The 16,295-nt window shown below is 39.0% G+C and overlaps 1 protein-coding gene and 3 non-coding genes across 4 annotated transcripts; 2 read left to right on the forward strand and 2 right to left on the reverse strand.

Annotated features, from left to right (window-relative positions):
- Positions 1 to 113: 113 nt before the first annotated feature.
- TRNAL-CAG (transfer RNA leucine (anticodon CAG)) lies at positions 114 to 196 on the forward strand. Its single transcript has one exon. It is a non-coding gene; the product is annotated as a tRNA-Leu (tRNA).
- Positions 197 to 510: 314 nt separating this feature from the next.
- On the forward strand, positions 511 to 582 carry TRNAQ-CUG (transfer RNA glutamine (anticodon CUG)). The gene has a single exon. It is a non-coding gene; the product is annotated as a tRNA-Gln (tRNA).
- A 3,652-nt stretch (positions 583 to 4,234) lies between these two features.
- Positions 4,235 to 15,253, reverse strand: LOC149298499 (uncharacterized). Its single transcript, XM_089487299.1, has 13 exons — positions 15,188 to 15,253; positions 13,923 to 14,008; positions 13,314 to 13,353; positions 12,592 to 12,672; positions 11,798 to 11,905; positions 10,903 to 11,012; positions 9,208 to 9,256; positions 8,891 to 9,011; positions 7,455 to 7,549; positions 6,912 to 6,977; positions 6,458 to 6,557; positions 6,006 to 6,158; positions 4,235 to 5,760 (listed from the first exon to the last, which is right to left on the reverse strand). The coding sequence occupies exons 1-13, from the start codon at positions 15,251 to 15,253 to the stop codon at positions 4,235 to 4,237; spliced, it is 2,601 nt and encodes an 866-aa protein (XP_089343425.1).
- Positions 14,317 to 14,388, reverse strand: TRNAD-GUC (transfer RNA aspartic acid (anticodon GUC)). Its single transcript has one exon. It is a non-coding gene; the product is annotated as a tRNA-Asp (tRNA).
- Positions 15,254 to 16,295: the final 1,042 nt, after the last annotated feature.

The raw sequence follows: 16,295 nt of genomic DNA on the forward strand, positions 1-16,295 counted from the left end.
ATATATAATATATAGATATATATAGATATATATATATAATATATAGATATATGCTTGACAATTAAAACCTAATGAGAGATCCATCAGGCTCTTTGGAGAGATTTTGCATAGCTGTCAGGATGGCCGAGCGGTCTAAGGCGCTGTGTTCAGGTCGCAGTCTCCTCTGGAGGCGTGGGTTCGAATCCCACTTCTGACAGAATATTTTGATGAGTGTTTTCCCAAGGATCAAAACAACAACAACATAATTTGTCATACAATCGAAAAGCTTGGTCTATTCTGGTTTTAAAACTAAAAACCTATTAAGACTGCATAATGCAAAAAATTAACCAACTAGCTTTGCTTCTTATTCAGGTAGTAACATTATGCTAATCAGAGTACACGATGTACACGTTTTCAATCCTAGAAACACCATGAAATGTAGTCATCATACAAAATACTGGAAGGCATTTAAAAAAACAAGCCTATTTATTCACGATGTTACCATATATTTAACATTAGAAAAACAGCTAGGGTTCCATGGTGTAATGGTTAGCACTCTGGACTCTGAATCCAGCGATCCGAGTTCAAATCTCGGTGGAACCTTTAGTCCTTGGTAGCACCCCCACGACTTTTTTTTGTAAGTTTTAAATTGTGTGCATGTATTTTTAAGTATATGGTTTAGGAGTAGCTGAGGAGGAGTCACATTTAAAGTTACTTTGAGTGGTTGTGTATAACATATGTACTTAAACACATAGCCACATTTTACTCTTACATATACTTATATGTGAGGAGCAGGCAGGCATCATATGTCCATGAGGAGTCTGAGAGCCCAGCAACCTTGTGGCACAAAGGTTCGGGGTAGAGGACTGCACTGGGAGGCGGGTCCCGCGGGTCCCGCGGGACCCGCCAAAAAACTTGCGGGCGCGGGCGGTTTTGCTGGGGCTGCGGGCGGGAGCGGGCGGTCAGGCACTGTACCTGCGGGTCCCGGTAATCCCGCGCAGTCCCGCAAGGCTGCCTTCTTGCTGCTCCCTTACAGCGTCTCCTAGCTTGCTCCGCCCAGGAACAAAACGGAGTCACGTGATGTGACGTCACTTCCTGTGACTCCGCCTTGTTCCTGGGCGGAGCAAGAGAAGAGACGCCGTGAGGGAACAACTCGAGGGCAGCCGCGCGGGACTGCGCGGGAAATCAGGTAAGGAGGCGGGCATGATTGGCCACAAATGTGGCGGGAGCGGGCGGGATTGGCCACAAATGTGGCGGGAGCGGGCGGGAGTGGCACACCCACATTGCGGGAGCGGGCGGGAGCGGGATTAAAAACCGCGGGAGCGGGCGGGAGCGGGATTAAAAAAGTAGTCCCGCGCAGGGCTCTAGTTCGGGGGACTATCCACTATAAGCAGGCTTGCCTTCACCTGTATGTAAGTATATCAGGCATTGCTGTCTTTAATTGTGCTTCTTGGATTTGACCCTCAGGCTGAATGTTGCCAGCAATTTATTTATTTATTAAGAATGGCATCAGAATCTTCAGTTTGAAAAAAAATGCATTTTGTTTTCTCTAAAATGTTTTATTAATATTTGCTATGGTGCCAGTGAATATCACAGCAAATTCTATATTTACAGTTTGTGGACCATTGTATAAATGTAACAATCAAAAATTTTTCAATATACAAAATTACAGATATACAGAAATATGCTTGCATTTTCAATCAAGGATGTGTAAATAGGCCAAACTTAATCACAAATAAAAAATAAACAATGGTGTCACAGATATTGTTTACAGGTCAATACAGATGACAGTTTTAACTTTTACGTTTGTGTCTAATTTGCACCAAATTTACAAGAGGAGCCAAAAGTTTTAGGATGCAGTGCTGTCCAACAGGACTGTGAGTATTTATCCAGAGAATCAAAACTTTCTGAAAAATTGGAAAAACATTTAACAGAACCACATTTTGGAGAAAAATTTGTAACATTATCATGGTCCTTGTATTTTGTCAGATTGTATTTTTTTTAATTTCAGGATGGCATGCTTAAGTAAAATAGACAATTGTTTACAAGAAGCCTAATACTCATGTCATTTAGAATGCACTTGCCTGTGGCCAGCCAATGAATCGCCTGATGAAAATTAGAAAAAATATCTAGATATTACAAGAATTCAAAAATCACAATTGTAATATTTGCAATCTAAATTCTAGAATGCTGCGTACATATTTTCATGTTTTCTTCTAATTTAGCATCATTCTTCATTATTTTGCATTGTTCTTCAAAAAGGCAAAGCCAATGTTATTTTAACTCTAAAATTTCTGAGTGCATCCAGAAGTGACTACTTGCAGGCAGTCACTAATCCCCTAAATATTTTTTTTTTTTTTAACACAGATTGGAGGCAATCAATATATTTGATTTTTTTTTTTTAACAGAGCCACTAACTAAGGTTTTAGTATCTAAAACTCTGGGTTTAGTGGAAAAAGCCCATAGTCTATCATGTAGCATTAAATTATCCTGCACACAGCTTCAGTTATTTGCAAAACTGCCAACTTTTATTCACCAAGACATTAAAAAAATACTACAAAATCTCGACTATGCAACATACTCATTTATCAAACAAATTGTATATATGCAGAACAGTATGAGTGTTGTGAACCTTGATCGTTAGACTACAGACACTATTCCGTAAGGGCCCCATATGCTCCAGAATAGCCGAGTGGTAAAATGCTGTTTCCATGTTGGGGTATTCACAAATGAGTCACAAAGAACACGTCTACCTTTCTAGAAGGGGAAATACACTGGGGTCTCTCACTATCTTAAAAGTCAGACATTTTAAAAAAAAAACTTGCAATGTTAACATTTCTTCCTTGAAATTTAATATGACAATGATGTTGCTAAGAAAAACAAAAAACAAATGTAGATAGATAAATAAATACATATGAAAACCAAAATATTTTTTAAAAAACCCTTTGGATTTCTAACTGTTAAAATATCTTTTAAAAAAAAGTAAATAAATATGTTGCAAATCATTATTGCAGGAACACTGGGAAACATATCTGCTGGTTATTTTGCCCATATGGCAAAATGTGTAATTATAATACTGATGATATATCCAGAATATTGGTGGATATTGCATAGCTTCTACAAGGGGTGGACCAAAGCTAATATTTCTAATTAAAAAGTAATGTTTTACTTATAATAGAAATTATATGGATTTGTTGTAAACAATGCAAGCTATATATTATTTTCACCACAGTTATGCAATTCCGTAACAACATTTTAAAAAGGTATGGGAAAAAGTAAAGCGGACATGGGTTCGTTATGACATGGGGTCAATGACATATTTGCACCCTAGACTGAATTGATTTGAAGATTTGCCAATAACAGAACTTTCGTTTCTTTTTTTAATTATTTTTGTTTGTGTTTTACTTCTAATATTGACATTAGACAGAATGTACCTTGATTGGATTTTTTCTGTGCTCCTTTTTGCATTCATCCTTTTGCTGTATGTTTGTTGGACAGGTATGCATAACGTGGAGGTGATACAAGGTAGTTGTCATGCAAATGTGTCTTGAACATCTTAATTACTGGGCTGTTTCCCATAGCTGAATGTTACCTGCCCTTCTCTGATGAATTTTACTTACCTATTGTGCCTTCCTTAAAATACCCTCAGACCACCTTTTGCTGGAAAAGTTTAAGGAACCAAAAAATTAGAGTTGCCAGGAATAATAAGAAGTGCTGGTAAAATGGAGAGGTTCCATACACAAGTAGACAATACCACTGTTAATTTTCTTTTGTTTAAGTAAATGCAAGCGAAGATAACAATGTTGTATCACTTTGTCCCTTGTATAGACGCTTCACTTCTGGAAATGCTTTTTCAGAACAGACAGCAAAAATATATTTTCAATAAACTTGCTGTCAGTACAAAAAACATTCTCACCCATAGACTATATTGAGCATATGACTTGTTGCACATATTCTCAATATAAGCAAGATTTTATATTAGTCTTTTAGACAACCAATACACGATAATAGAAAAAAAAAAGAAAGCACTTTGTGATTCATTTATATAAAACAAATAAAAACAAAAAAAATAGTTTTGAGTCCAGCCAGACAAACCAGCGCAGCTGAACAACCTCCATTTGGGCCAAAAATGAAGTTCTTATGCAATGGATCACACCTATATTTTTATGTCCTGCATAAAAAATGGCTCCCACAATGCACAGCACAATGAAATACAGATAAAATGCAATGTCAGACACCACCTCATGTGAACTCTTCAGAATGTCACTGACTTTGACATGTGTGTCATGATTTGATGTCCTGACATGAAATTGTTCTCTGAATTGGCTTTTTGAACAGACGGGTATTTTGGTGGCACCTTCGGCTTGGAGCTCTGCGGGGGAGGTGGGGGCTTTTTTGTGAAGTCTGACAGACCATTCCTGTTAGTAACTGGAGAGTTGGTATCTATCTCGTCAGATTTTCCAGGTTTATTATGATTGAGCAACAAAAGAACTTGCTCTGAACTATCAAGTAATGGAAGAGCCTTCTGTTTCCCATTATGAAAGTTTTCACAAGTGGCATGCGACACTCGTACTGGAGTGATGCTCTTTACTACCTGGCAGGGGGTATAATTGTCAGGTATAGATGGAGCAGAGCCCGTACGGGTAGTAACTGCTTGTTGTTGGTCAATATGGGTGATAAGTAATGTAGGCACACTTCCCGATGGTGCTTGGCTGCACCTCACTGCAGGTGTGAGCTCTGGAAGCTTGTCTGTGTCTTTGGTAATTTCTATAGACGAATTTAGGACATTGCAAATATTAGTTGGCCATCCTTCTGCTTCTAAATTATGCAAGGACGCATCTGTTGGGCACGAAGGCCATTCTGTCTGGTCCAAACCTAACATGTTATCGTACTGGGAAGCATTAGAAGGGCGCCTTTCGCTTTCTAAACCAGGAGGAAAAAGGGATACCATTTTTGCTGCACCAGCAGAAGTAGTACTTTCTTCTTTAACAAGAGGAGAAGTGGAGAGATCACATTTTTGTGGTACATAGGTATTTATTCCTTGAGACCAAGACAGTGAATCACAAGATCCGAAATCCTTACAAGTAGATGAAATACTAGTTTGATTTTGTGTGGAAGCAAAAGTCTCTGCCATGGATTCCTCTGCTTCTATATCCTCTGTGGACTGAGAAGGTATTTCGGCTAAACTAGTGTCTTGATGAGATTTTAGGGAACCTTTGTTGGCACTGTCTTCCGGTGCTGGAGTGTTCACTACTTGGGTTTCTTTACCATCTTGTGGGCATTCTGGCGACTCATGTTCAGCAGAATTTATTGACGTGCAAAACAGAGAACCATTTTCCAGCTTAGTTTCAACTCCACTATCCACTGACTGTGGTTGAGCAGCCCGCTCCATGCCTTTTTTTAACATATGTACCTGTAAATCATTGCGAAGAGATTCATTTGCAATTCCACCCTTTATTTCCGTTTGTGGCTGTTTTTCAGGACTTGTCAATGCATACTGCTGAATCATAAGAACTTTGTCATTTTTTGGTATGTCCTCCTGCCCAATGAACACGTCTTCACCAGGCACAGGTCTAGATTTACCATTATGTTTCTTAATTATTGTACTGTTGCTGTCCTTGCCACCTGTCTTAGAAGTATTCTCATTTATATCTGTGGGAAGCTGCTTTGTGGTCTCTGGGGTACTTTCACACACTGGTTTACTCTGACAAGGCACAACTGGAAGAAGATTAACAGGGATGTCTTGACCTAGTGTCCGTTTGGGGAATTCCTCAGCCTTACCTGGAACAAAAAACAAATACACAAGAGCCTTATATAAAAAGTAAACATACATGTATATGTTACAAAAATGCCAAATAAAAATGCAACAACCATAATGTACATACAACAAAGGGATCAGCCTACACCAATGTAGCAAGTATAATAAATTATATCTGTGTAGGAGACTTTGAACATTAAATACATTATTTTTAACAGATTCGTTGTCTACACGTTCATGCTCCAAGACTTGAGAGAAAAAAAGGTACCTGGAGGAGGAAGCTCAAGCTTCATCTTGCGTAGCTCAGCCATTGATGTCTGTAACTGTTCAACCACAATATCGTCATCATAGCTTAGAGATCTGGCAATTTTTTCTTGTAGAAATTCTCGTAGATCCTCCATAGACATCTTCAGCAAACGTTCTGCCATAAAAATCACACAGAGCTCTTATACTGTGATGCTGAAGTTTTTGACAAGCACTAAATGGCAAATAATCAGGCGATAACTGTAGAATGTGTAACCAGTACAACATATATAGCATATGTACAACATATAAAAAAAATTTTCATAAAGCATCCTCTGGTGTTTTTTTTTTTTTTTCTTTGTTATGTTTATTATTATTAAATTAGCTGAGCCTCGGTTTATTGATTGCTAAAAAAACCCATCTGTATGTGGTTTCTCCTTGTTTTATATAATGGAAAAAATCAGGGAAAAATCTTACTTTTGTGCAGCTTTAATATAGTATAAGCCATGGCTGGTAACACTCGTTCTCCTTCCAGGATATAAATGTCCCACAGCCTCAAAGTGAGAGTAAATGGTGTCTGGGGAAAAAAAGAATCAGCTGCAGATCAAAAGTTCTGCAGATACTACGTGAAACTCAGTGTCTTAAGAATTTAAGAAGACTACAGGTGAGAAATGAACATCCTCTTGTAGGGATCAGTTATGGAAAGTTTGAGGAAATAAATGATAGACACGAGGTAGATGAAATAAAAAGAGCAGAGGAAAACACAATGAAAGAGGAAAGTGGACAAGGTGAGGAAAGAGTCAAATGATGAGGAGCAGAAGTAACTTGAAGGCTGGTTGGATAGAAGCGAAAAAGGAAATAACTATGATTTGTTTCCCCACTACACCTCAGTTCCCAAGACAAATATGCTGAACCCTCCACATCTACTTACCCTGTCCAAGAAACACTGTAGGAACCACTTTGTGGTATAAATGCCAGTGGACATGTCTTCCTTGTCCTATTAAAAATATAAATGACCATTATCCAACTATGACTAAAAGAATAGAGGTCCTGGGAAGAGCTATACAGGAGCTGCAGTGAGCTCGGTTTAGAGGCTTGGCTGAACCGTTTGCCATCTCTATACCCTGCTTATCTTTTACTTGCTGTAAATCTATGTGACGAAATATACATAAACTGTTATAATACAAAAATAAATGAAAGCAAGATGGGAGAGGACAACAGCTGTATTGGACAGGAGTGAGTCTGGGATGACAGGAAGTGGTAAAGGTTGGGAGTAAATCATGTGATCCAGCCACTCATGTCATGGACACTTGTAGGATAGTTGCAGATGTAGGCGACTACCACCTTACACTGATGCTCCTAATATATAACCCTCAATATGAAACGCACCTCCTCTCACTAAACACCTTCACATGGTCTTTTACACATATAGATGGTGATATGGCTTTTAATGACAAAATATGTGTCTGCTTACCATGTGCTTTTTGAGCTTGGGAAACACCTTGCTTAGGATCTGTTCGTGATGACTCTGAAATCGCTGGAGCTTTGGGAAACCGGGGATGAAAAACCCTGTAGGAAGGAGTGGAAAAAGCATTGAATGCAGATATAATAAACTTGAATTTTAAACATGTCTTGCAGAAAAACGTATAAAGATCAATGATGAAATCCACTCAAAGGGATAAACAAATTGGGGTTTACAGGAGAGTTTTAGTTTCAACCAGGGCCACCATCAGAAATCTTTGGCCCCAGTATATGATGGGATGGGTCCCCATTAAGGCAGAAATAATACTTGTTTCATGTATAGGCTTCCAATCTTGAGCCATAAACGCTAGCATTCTAAACATCACATACACACTCTACAAAGCTGGGAGTGTGTGTAGGGGAGGTACTGCTAAACCATATATAAGGGAACTGTTATTATTTATATCTCAATATTTTCATTGCAGGTTTTCCAAACCATTTAGTGCAGAATAGAAAAGACAGGCAGAAATAATCCTACACAGCAGCCAAGCATATGAAATGAACCCAGGGAATCCTGGAAGGACCAGGCCCCGCGTTGTGAGACTCTAGCAGCTAGATAATAGGACGTCAGTCAAGGAGTGGAGAGTCCGCCTTTGTCTTAAGGAAGATGCAAAGTTTCTATGCCAATCATGGGTCTTTTGTGCCCCCAAATAAATGGAAACTTGTGTTTGTAGGTCTTCTATGTCTCTGCTTCTGACTGGAAAAGGAAGTATACAGAAATGGTAAAGTATACAAAGAGAGTTCATCGTCAATCGTCAATCGTGTTTGAGTTATTAGTGATATTGATCCCCATCTAATGCAGGTTTCTCACTGGAATGGGTAGTTATGCTTGATTGTTTCTAGTTGTTCCTGTCAGGCTGACATTTAAGCCCTCACATTTAGTCGTGCTTATTTTATAGCCAGAGATCTGAAAGAAGTCTGTCGGTAGTTTGTATAGATATGGTAGGGAGACAACCAGATTTGTTAAAGTCAGCAGAATGTCGCAAAGAGGCCTTACCTATATTGATGGATGCCCACCTTCATTTCTGCTATATCTCTCTTCAGACTGCTGCAGCTAGGTTTCAGGCACAGTGCAAATAGAAGCGTGGACATCGGTCATCCCTGTCTTGTACCGTTTTTATGGTGAAAGGATGTCTTAAGGACATGCAGCTCCCGGAACGTTATGCTAAGGAGGCTGTGCCAAAAGCTCTCCCTTATACTAGCAGGCAGGTACATACATGCAGAAATGCGTACTAGAGAGGTTAATTCATCTAGGAAGCTAGAAACCCTTGGGTCAGCCTTGGCTGCTCAAGCCTAGTGGAGAATCATGGAAGTTAGAGTTCAGCAACATCTGTTTCCTGTACCTGTTATCTCTCCCCCTTGCAGATGAATTAAAAGCTAACCGCTTACCATGCATCGCATGTCTTTGATTGGTCAAAAGCTGTGCCAAGGCCCAGAAAGCATCTTCTTCATTCAAGTACATAAGCAGCACGGCTGCTATTTGGCTCATTCCTTGGCAGTAACTAACTTCCTGCAGAGAATAACAAGAAACAACACTGTGATATATGCAGATTAATTCTAAATATCAGCACTGTTGGGTGAACCAACCAGAACTAGGCACCTAGTACAAGAGAAAGCAATTTGCAGCTGTATGTTTCTGGTTAGAGATATTTTCAGTATTAGAAGGAACTTGTAGATCCACATAAAGACAAGTAGATGGAGCTCACCGTGTTGTAGACAGAATATGCTGAAAGCACATCAAACAGCGCCCTCTGCCTAAAAAATAATATTACATGAGTTATTTCCTGAAGAAACTGTGATAAAATGTCTGACCACCAAAAAATCTCAGGTGTAATGCTCAGTTTTAGGAAGCAAAATAAATTGTTCTAAATAATACATATATTTATTTTACACATTGGTATTTCATACCCTTTACATATATTTATAGCATGGGCGTAGGAACCGGGGGAGACGGGGGGGGGACAGATCCCCCCCAGTAACTCATGCGGGGGGGACCGATAATGAAGAAATCCCCCCCCAGGGTCATAGGAACCCCCCCCAATAGAAACGCCGCAAATGCAGCCCGCGAGACCTCGAGGTGCGGCCCGCGTAAGATCGGCAGCCAGGGCAACCAATCTTACGCGGTCCGGTGCTTACCTGTGGGAGGGTCTGTGTATTGATGCTGCCAGCAGTATGGGGTCTGCACATCACTTACAGCCACCCTGTACCAGCATGTACTGGCTGACTTGACATGATAGGAGTGTGATTGCTAACAGCAATCACAGTCCCATCAAGCCTAGGTTCCAGCATTTATTGGTTGGATGTGTAAGTGCTAGAACCTAGGCATGATGGGACTGTGATTGCTGTTAGCAATCACACTCCTATCATGCCAAGTCAGCCAGTACATGCTGAAACCTAGCTAGCTGCCCCCCTTGTGTATTGATGCTGCCAGCAATATGGGGTCTGCACATCACTTACAGCCACCCTGTACCAGCATGTACTGGCTGCCTGGGTATGATAGGAGTGTGATTGCTGTTAGCAATCACACTCCCATCATGCCAAGTCATATTGCTTTTTTTTTTGTCCAGTTGTGGTGTGTTACCTACTTTTATTAAAAATGTGAGTTTGTATTATTATTTTTAAAGGTGGGAGGTCATTTTAGGTTTTGGCTAAGTGAACCGTGAATGTTTTGGTCCAGAATTTTAATTTTGGTGCATCCCTAGAATAAATAGAACTATTTTATTTTTACTTATCCAGAATCCTGAATTCGTAGTCACAAAACTTTCTAGGCCCAGAAATCAGTGAGAGAAAAAGTAAAGGTTTTGTGTCAATTACTTTATTTTAATCTGCATATTTTATTAAAGGCCATATTTTCTCACAGTGAAAAATGAGTGCGGCCCGCGCACGTATACAATTCTGATGAAGTGGCCCACTGCAGAAAAAACTTGGACACCCCTGGGGTAGACAGTGAGAAGGGGGGGTAGGGAGAGGGTAGCTAGTGAGAAGGATGGTAGGGAGAGGGTAGCTAGTGAGAAGGGGGGTAGGGAGAGGGTAGCTAGTGAGAAGGGAGGGTAGGGAGAGGGTAGCTAGTGAGAAGGGGGGTTGGAAGAGGGTAGATAGTGTGAGAAGGGAGGGGGTAGATAGTGTGAGAAGGGAGGGTAGGGAGGGGGTAGATAGTAAGAAAGTGTGAGAGGGGGAAGATAGTGTGAGAAGGGGGAGAGGGGGTAGATAGTGTGAGACATGGGGGAAAATGCTGCCCCCCCCAGATTTTTAGGGGTTCCTACGCCCATGATTTATAGGGTACATCAAATTCAGGGACAAACTTCACTTAATTGAGCAATGCATCAGATGTGGTTTATACATTTCACACCAGCAAGTACCTACATAGGAAGACAGACAAACATAAGCTGTGTGCCACTTACTTGACTCCGTATCGTTCCCGGAACATGATGTGATTGCGGAAGGTGCGGTTCACATCCAAATCTATCTGTTTTATTTCCGTTGAATATATCTTGGATACTTCTTTCATTTTCTGTTTTATTGAATACACAATCAATAACAACATCATTTAATAATATAATTTACAATTTAATATAAGTAAGGTTTCGGAAAATGTTTCATTAAAAGAACAAAAAAAATAGGTGGCTCCTTAAGGAAAAACTAAATTCATCTATACATTGCTAGGCGAACTATATTAGCGGCTTCACCCGCAATCCAACAGGTTCACTCATAATGGTGCATGTACGCTTGGCCACAAAAAGAGAAGAAATCAGTAGCTAAATATATCTACCATGTTACACATTCATTCATTTGTAAACTGGCAATCTGCCACAATACAAACGAGGAACTAATTTGTTTTAGTTATTCTTTGTGGAAAAAACTATGTATTTCCTTCTGTTTAAATATAAAAACTGAGTGTTTTATGGCTATATTTTATACTCATGCAGCTTTATTGTTGGACTGATACTTAGTTCCTAGTACTGCTATACTCACTTTGTGTTTATTTATATATATAATGTGTGTGTGTGTCTGTGTCTTTCATGTGTAGACTGGAGTAATTCTTTTTGTACAAATTATTATTATTTTATATAGCGCCATCAAATTTCGTAGCACTGTACAACGAGTACAAAGTACAAATAATTAAAAAGTTAAAGGCTTCAAAAATGGCTTGCATTGCCTCCATTAGCACCAGAAACAGACAAACCAAAAACCTTGTCTTTCAATAATTCAGAGTATTTCACGCTTGACTTAGTATCTGATTTGTCCTAATTGCACATTATTCTTTTCTATCAGAGATCAGTTCTGATGCAATCTTACCTCATACTTTCCTTCATTTGCAGATTTCATCACGTCGACATCCAATAGCAGGGACCAGACCTGACCTCTCACTTGCAATGGGATTCCTTTGTACACACGGCGGAACATCTACAGGGACAAAGAACATAGTTAATTACGAAATAATCTATTAGGAAAGGGTTGATTAAAATGAGCCCTAGCAAGCTATGTACAGAGGCATTATTGATTAACTGTCACAATTAGTAGTTTTGTTTATATATATATATATATATATATATATATATATATATATATATATATATATATATATATATACACACACACGACTCATCCTCTTGTAACCTAATCGTTACAGTTGGAAGGATCAATTATCTCCATTAGCAACAATGAATATAGCATGGTAACCAAATTCAGCCTACTGGATCATCAGCTATTGTCCTTGCAAGGCAGTGTAAGTGTGAGAGAGTGTATGATATACTGTAATATGGGTTGCATGTAATATAAGCATGAGTACATCTGCATCTCACAGGTAAAACAATAAATAAAAATGAGTGCTTTAGATGAGGTAGAGATGGGCCTGGTGGCACAGCTTGGCAAGCCACGCTATACTTCTTTGAAACAAAGAAACACACAGGGAAGTGCTGGTGGATAAGAAGTCCACATGGATGCTTGCAAAGACCAAATGGTGTGTTTAGCTTCAACTCACACTCAACCAAGGCCAAATGAAGTGTTGGGCTTTAGAGGTGATTTTAACTTTGAAAGATGAAACCATACAGTATGTAGTTAATGAATTCCACCTACAAATACACACTTACCTTTTCACTGTTCCTGTACTTGGGCCATTTTTTCAACATCTTCAGCCATTTGTCCACACGTTCTATCTCCTGCAACTTTTGCTGGAGTTGGGAGAAAATCATGTGTACTGATGGTCATGGTAGGTAGGAGAGGAGGACAATGTGCTCAAACATTCACCTGCTGTTTCACATATAGCCAGAGTGGGCATCTAAAGCAATGGTTCCCATCCTAGTCATTAAGGGCCACCAAAGGTCTATGTGTTATGAATCTCCCTATCGGAATAGAATGTGGTCATTACCAATATCTGCCCTGATGGGGTGCCTTGAGGACTGGGTTGGGAACCACTGACCTAGATACTATCCAACATGACTAATTCTTTTCTGTCCTTATGTTATGTTATGCACCAGGAACTAGACTGAATGCATTGAATGTGTGGGTGACAGAGAGTGGCCGCTGTGGTTTAAGATAAGGTCAACGTCAAATGAACAATAGGTAGCATATTACCTAAACACAAAACCCTTGTTGTCATACCGAAGGTGCTATACTTGCAAAAGGATTGAAAATGAAACGGAAAAGAAACAAAGAAGGGCTGTCAGAATGAAAAGGAGAAACAAAAAGAAAAAAGCCACAAAAAATACTGCAATAGAAATATGCACAAAAATATGGAGGAGAGTTGTGTTCAATATAGATAACATATTTTTATTTATTTTTTTAAAAAGGAAGAATATAGAAAAATAAGCACCTTCTCCTCCAGAGCACTGCATGACGGCAACTCCTGTTCACTGCAAGTCAAAAGATCATATTTCTGTTTTACTATACAGTGCCGTCTACTTTTATCACATGATACATTTAAGGTTATTTCCTCTTAAAATTACATAGCAGAAGTTTGTTACCAACTTTTTCTGGACCCAATCAATTCTCTCTACACAAAATCCCATGCTTGTGCGACCATGTTAAATATCGCCAGTGGGGAAACCACGTTCATAATAGGTTTCACAGTTTTTGCAGAAGACCAGCCATTCTGCCCATAAGGCAATGAAAGCAGTTCAATATTGATTCAAAGAAACATTACTGTTGTCTTGTTTTAAATAATATATTATTTCTTTACTGTTTTAGAAGGAAAATCATAAGATTATGTAAGTATTGTCTAAGTATCTGTAGTTGTAACGGTGTTTATACTGTAGACCTTTTCTCACAAAACTGCCTCTCTATATGAAAACAATAACGGCTGAATGCAATCATCGATTCAAAGCTGCGTCCTGCGCTCATGGGCGTTTATAGCCACCTGATGCAATTATTTCAGCCACGTTTCTACTCCATTCATTACAAATAACCAATAGGCTGAACTTACTGTAAGAATCCAAATCTGTCAGTGACTTTGTACAGAGCAAAGTCAGCATCCTCCCACGGGTCAATCTGAGCTCCCTGTTGCCTTCCCTAGGATAGAGAAAAGGCGAAACTGTAAATCAGATTGATTACATTTGAAACATCATTTTATATGCACTCTTTAGGTTATTCTCTTAGATACTTATTTAGAAGTAATATATATATTATATATATATATGCTTTTTTTTTTTTTTTTTACCTGAAATACCCTAATAAAGCCAGAGAATATTTTGTTTTTCCTATCACAAGACATAAATTGTAAAATGTGTATACTGTACAACTGTATGAAATAAAGTTTAATTGACTGTTTTTCCTGCTTTACCATCTTTATCCCATGCATGTTTAAAAAAGATTAGCACCTCCCCGTCGGGGAATCGAACCCCGGTCTCCCGCGTGACAGGCGGGGATACTTACCACTATACTAACGAGGATTGGCTACTAAAGCTGAGCTCTGACACAAAGTGACAAACTCATGTATCAATTGGTCTCCTGATCTACAGCCACCACTCTTTACAAGATCTACCACCAAAGGGGAGTAATCAATTAAGATTAGGGGAACAATAGAATCTGAAGTTATGATGTATTAGTACAGGCAGTGAATGAGGGTTAGCATCTTAATTTCGTGTGACTTCCCACAACAGAGACCTCAGTGTCTGCTTATCAAGTAAAGTTTGTTAAATTAAGAATGACGGCACACCAGGATTTTTGCAGAATATAAATTTAATTATATTCCGGGTTACATACAGAGACTCAACGTTTCGGGATCTCTTCATAAAGAAGGATTGAGTCTTTGTATATAACCCAAGATAGAATTTAGTTTATATTCTGCAAAAACCCTGGTGCCCTCATTCTTCATGTACATTTTCTTGGGTATTAAATGCTCCTTGGATGTTGAGTGTGCACATACCAGTAATATCCTTTTTATTTTTTAGTAAGGGATTGGGGCACATTATAGTTATTAGTTTATGTGTCAAAGAATGCAAAAACATCTTGGGCTGTATGCTCAAGAATGCCAGGCTTTATGGGATGAAGTATGCAAAGCACTCTGAGACTCTGGAATGCATATCAATGCCAGACTGATTAGGATGTCAAGAGATTCTGCAGCAGCTCAACTTTTCTAGTTTCAGGGGAATAAACATGATTTAAACAGCAGAATTTACTTGATTTAATTACATGTAAGCCCTTCCATAGTAATGTTCTAGTGTGTACCCTCAGGCTCACTGTCCTTACCTTCTCATACTTGCTTATGATTTCGGTTCTCTCCTGAGCTATTAGACTTTCAATGTCTTTCTTCATGTCAGAGCCTATAAAAAACAAAACAAAACTATATGTATTTTTTGTTTTTTAGACACGGAAGAACAAGGCTTTATCAAGAACTTTTAGTGACTCATTTTGGCAATGTCCTTCTGTGGACCTACATACTGCCATTGGTCATGTCTCTTACTCAGGATAGCCAAATACCTATTCCATGTACAGTATGTTTAAATTCCCTTACTGAATTAAGCACTACAACTTCTGCTGTGAGGCTGTTTCACTTTTCTATCACCCTTCCAATAAAGTAAACATCAACACACAGGTTTATTTAAAGTATTGAACTATAAAGTATAGGATTTGGGAAAGGAGACAGAACAACCATTTAGGACCAAAGCATGATTGTAATGATACAGGTCCACTAGGCATCCAGATCTCAGATGAGCCCTGTGGTTTTATGACAAGCGTTAGTCTATGCAACATTAGGTTCCGGTTCACACAGTACTGAAATACTCGACCAACATTCGGTTACCAAATTATGAACACAGAATTTAATAATTATGTTAGCACTGCATTTTAGATACAGCATTGTCCTTCCAATTGTATATTAAGCTACCTAATCTAACAAATAATGACAGTAAGGCTAAGTTATACTTTTCAAGTAGATGACACAGAAGGCTATCACTCGTGTACAGTGATGTTTGCATGTCTAATATACACAGTGGCTTGGGAACGTTCCAGATTTTTTATTTCTTCCTGGTCTGCGATCCATTACAGCGAGGAAATTAAAAACCTCAGCCTTTTAAAATGTAATAGCGGAGACACGCTGGCTTGGAGACTTTAACCCATTGAACATTTTACTCTCACAAGGTCATTATAGTCCAGTATCGAGCTGACCCTTAGACAACATCACTTTGGAATTTCTATGGAAATAAAACTTGACCAGGTCATTGTCCTTAAGTCAATTGAAAGGAACCAAGCCCTTAGTGGAAGCAGTTCAGCAGATGTGGTCTAAGGCATTGCCACAATGCGCCTCGATTTATTCAAGGAGGGGCAGCCTCCAAATACAGCAGACATATCTTAGTTG

Source organism: Sceloporus occidentalis, unplaced genomic scaffold (genome assembly GCF_023333645.1).
Source record: "Sceloporus occidentalis isolate IW3139 unplaced genomic scaffold, rSceOcc1.0.p SCAF_32, whole genome shotgun sequence".
NCBI classification, from domain to species: Eukaryota; Metazoa; Chordata; class Lepidosauria; order Squamata; family Phrynosomatidae; genus Sceloporus; species Sceloporus occidentalis.

What these genes read in the sequence shown, in the direction of transcription:
- LOC149298499 (XM_089487299.1), bottom strand. Translation starts at nt 15,253, where the DNA reads ATGAAGAAAGACATTGAAAGTCTAATAGCTCAGGAGAGAACCGAAATC. An exon ending in TCAAAGACATGCGATGCATG is followed by an intron (nt 7,550 to 8,890) that starts GTAAGCGGTTAG and finishes TCCTTCCTACAG; the next exon opens with GGTTTTTCATCCCCGGTTTC. An exon ending in TACAGTGTTTCTTGGACAGG is followed by an intron (nt 6,558 to 6,911) that starts GTAAGTAGATGT and finishes TTTTTTCCCCAG; the next exon opens with ACACCATTTACTCTCACTTT.